The 2,774-nt window shown below is 58.9% G+C and overlaps 2 protein-coding genes across 3 annotated transcripts in view; one reads left to right on the top strand and one right to left on the bottom strand.

Moving 5' to 3' along the window:
- Positions 1–1,953, top strand: part of PDXDC1 (pyridoxal dependent decarboxylase domain containing 1) — a 51,394-nt gene extending 49,441 nt beyond the window's left edge. The window contains exon 23 of the mRNA XM_077773150.1: positions 1,780–1,953. Coding sequence (XP_077629276.1) covers positions 1,780–1,808 — 29 coding nt within the window. The 3' untranslated portion in view covers positions 1,809–1,953. The remainder of the gene's footprint in view (positions 1–1,779) is intronic.
- NTAN1 (N-terminal asparagine amidase) overlaps positions 1–2,774 on the bottom strand; it is a 9,759-nt gene that overhangs the window by 2,189 nt on the left and 4,796 nt on the right. For both annotated transcript variants that reach the window (XM_077773152.1, XM_077773151.1), the window contains 3 exons: positions 2,507–2,580; positions 1,063–1,116; positions 496–549 (listed from right to left, as the gene is read on the bottom strand). In XM_077773152.1, the coding sequence (XP_077629278.1) occupies positions 496–549; positions 1,063–1,116; positions 2,507–2,580 (182 nt within the window). The remainder of the gene's footprint in view (positions 1–495; positions 550–1,062; positions 1,117–2,506; positions 2,581–2,774) is intronic.

Below are 2,774 nucleotides of genomic sequence, written 5' to 3'. Positions count from 1 at the left end.
CCGCAGTCGTGGGAACAGAAAAGGCCGCCTTTCAGCCAACCCCGGGGCCTGGGCTGGACCGGGGGGACACTTCCTTCCATGGGAAGAGCCACTCTTCGCGCTGGCGCGGGGCGACCCCCCTGGGCAGCGCCGTGGCCGCACTGGGGGCAGATGTGCGGCCTGGGGTCGTGTGTACAGGGAACGGAAGGTAAAGCCCCGCGCGCCCCGCTCGGACGTCACAGATGGAGCAGGACACTGCACGGGCTCCGACCCGCCCGGGGCCGTGGCGGGAGAGCTCTGGCTTCTCCTCGGCCTGTGGGCGCGACGCTTTCCTTAGCGGGACCCCTGTCCTCCGCCAGCCCCCAGCAGGCGCCGCCCCTGCCCAGGCCCCGCCCTGCTTCACCTCCGCCACCTCATCCGACCCCTGTGGTCTAGGACATCCCTGTTTTGTGGGCAGAGGCCAGAGAAGGCAGGCTGCCTGCCCCCCCGGGGGGCTCCGGGAAACGCACTACTTACCGATGCCGTAGATGATTGGAAAGTGCTTTTCATTTTCTTCCCGGTCATTTAATTCTAACAGCACAAAGCAAAATTGTTTTTAAGAACGGACTTTTAAAAATACTCAGCAGCTGCTTTCATTTTCTGTAACTGAGGCCAAGTAGGAGCCCACACCGCGACGGGAGGAAAGGTCAGGACACACAAGGGACCGGGTTCCTGGTTCCCGGCCAGGTCCCACCAGGGCCATCGGGTTTCCACTGAAGCAAATGCCCGTCCCGAGTGGGCGCCTCCTGGCTCCCTCCGCGCTCAGCCACCTGCCCCGCATGGTGGCGCGGCTCCCTGGGTCCGGTCCCCTCTTCCCAGGAGCAGAGGAAGCTTCTGAAAACCCCAAGGAAGGAAAGAGGGGCTGCATGGAAGTGGGGGGATCAGGATGTCCTCAGAGGCCGACCCGGATTGGGGCGTGGGGGGGCGGGAGGGCCACTGGATCCAGAGGGCGGAGTGGGGCCTCCCGTGGCTGAGGGGCTCATGTGAGGTTTTACTTTAAGGGTGAGGGCGCCAGCTTGGTTTTGGGAGGATAGCAGAACTCACCTGTCACACACAGTGTCACTAAGTGAATGTCTTCTTCTTGTCTGTCAAACTCACCTGCAATGAGAATTTTCAAAGTGGATGTCGGAATCCTGCTGAGCAGTCGGGATGGGGCCAGGCCCTCTCTGTCCCCCGCCCCTTTCCACCACCACCTGGCCCGTCCCAGATTCCTGGGAACTGCCACCGAGGGGCCTTGCCTGCCAGGTGACAGGCACGTCCCTAGCCTTGGCCCAAAGAAAGCCACCACGCCTGGGTGGCTCCGTCAGTTAAGTGTCCTACTTCAGTTCAGGTCATGATCTCACAGTTCGTGGGTTCAAGCCCTGCGTCGGGCTCTGTGCTGACAGCTCAGAGCCTGGAGCCTGTTTCAGATTCTGTGTCTCCCTCTCTCTCTGACCCTACCCTGCTCACGCTTGCTCGCTCGCTCTCTCAAAAATAAATTAAAAAAACATTAAAAAACAAAGGAAGCTGTGATCAAGGCTGTCCCTTTGTCTCTCCCTTCTGAGGGGATTGTGGGAACAATAGACTCTAAAAACGTTTACTCTTAACTTTTCCCCTTATTTTCAGTCATTAAAAAAACTTGATCACTGTAAAAAAAAAAAAAAGTGGAAAACACAGGCAAGTACATGGGTCTTTAACGGAACAAGTACACGGGCTTCAGTGCCCACAGTCCCAGCAGTTGACGGTCTGTGTATTTCTTTCTTTTCCTCCCGCCCTGTGCAGCTGAGCCCGCGCCACACAGACGACCCTGAGTCCTGGCCTTCTGGGCACGTCTTCCCATGCAGTTCACACCTCTTCCTCCGCACTCTGCAACGGCTACTAACAATTTCTTTACTCGAGGACGTTAGACTGTTTCCTAATGTAAAGAACGTTCTGCTGCCCATATGTGGGCATAAACCTCCGTGCACACCGCCGATTACTTTCTTACAACAGATTCCCAGAAGGGGAATTACCAGGGCAAGGGATAGGAACTTTCACAACTTAAGCCGCGATGCCACGCTGCTTTGCTGACAGGTCACACACCGGATGTTGGGTGCCATGTGGAGAGGCCCGCCTCGCTGCCTCACGGTTAACGCGGACGGAGGCCTTGTTTGTAATCCTCACTCATTTAACAGGGAAAAACTGGCATCATCGGTGTGTTAACTTTCTGCAGATTGAAATGGACATCGCCGCCCAGAGGGCTGGTCACAGTTTGATTCACCTTTCCGTTTACCACTAGTGTCTCCCATTCTGGACTGTGTCGACTGATCTCCCCAGGAAAGTCTCCTCCCTGTCCCACCGGCCCCTGCGATCGCAGCTCGGCGCCCCCGGCCGAGTCCAGGCCGAGCCGTCGGGGCTGCTCCGAGCAGCTGTCCCCGGGAGGCTGTGCACTGACTAGCGTTGTGACTTAAGGGAAAGTGGGGGCGAGTTTTCATCAACGTTAGAGGGGGAGGGGAGAGCGCGAACTTACTAAGGAGTTGATGAGTAAGTTTCTGTGACAGCTGCCTGTCGTCGCTGAAGCCTCCCACGAGGTGCACTTCGAGCCTGGCAAAGAGACGGGACGCGGTCAGGGGCCAGCACTCCGGCCCCGGGGCGCCCTGGCTTCGCTCTGCTCTGCTGGGGACCCAGAGGCTCTCCGCCTCCCCGAAGCCGCGCTCTGCGGGGGCGTGTCCTCCCGGGCCTCGTCCGTGCAGGGAGGACACATCTGGGTGGCGCCGGGGGAGACGGGGGAGGCTGCC

The sequence above is a fragment of the Crocuta crocuta genome, unplaced genomic scaffold (assembly GCF_008692635.1).
Source record: "Crocuta crocuta isolate KB4526 unplaced genomic scaffold, BGI_CrCroc_1.0 scaffold16, whole genome shotgun sequence".
Taxonomy (NCBI): Eukaryota; Metazoa; Chordata; class Mammalia; order Carnivora; family Hyaenidae; genus Crocuta; species Crocuta crocuta.
This window is presented reverse-complemented; position numbering and strand designations above follow the sequence as displayed.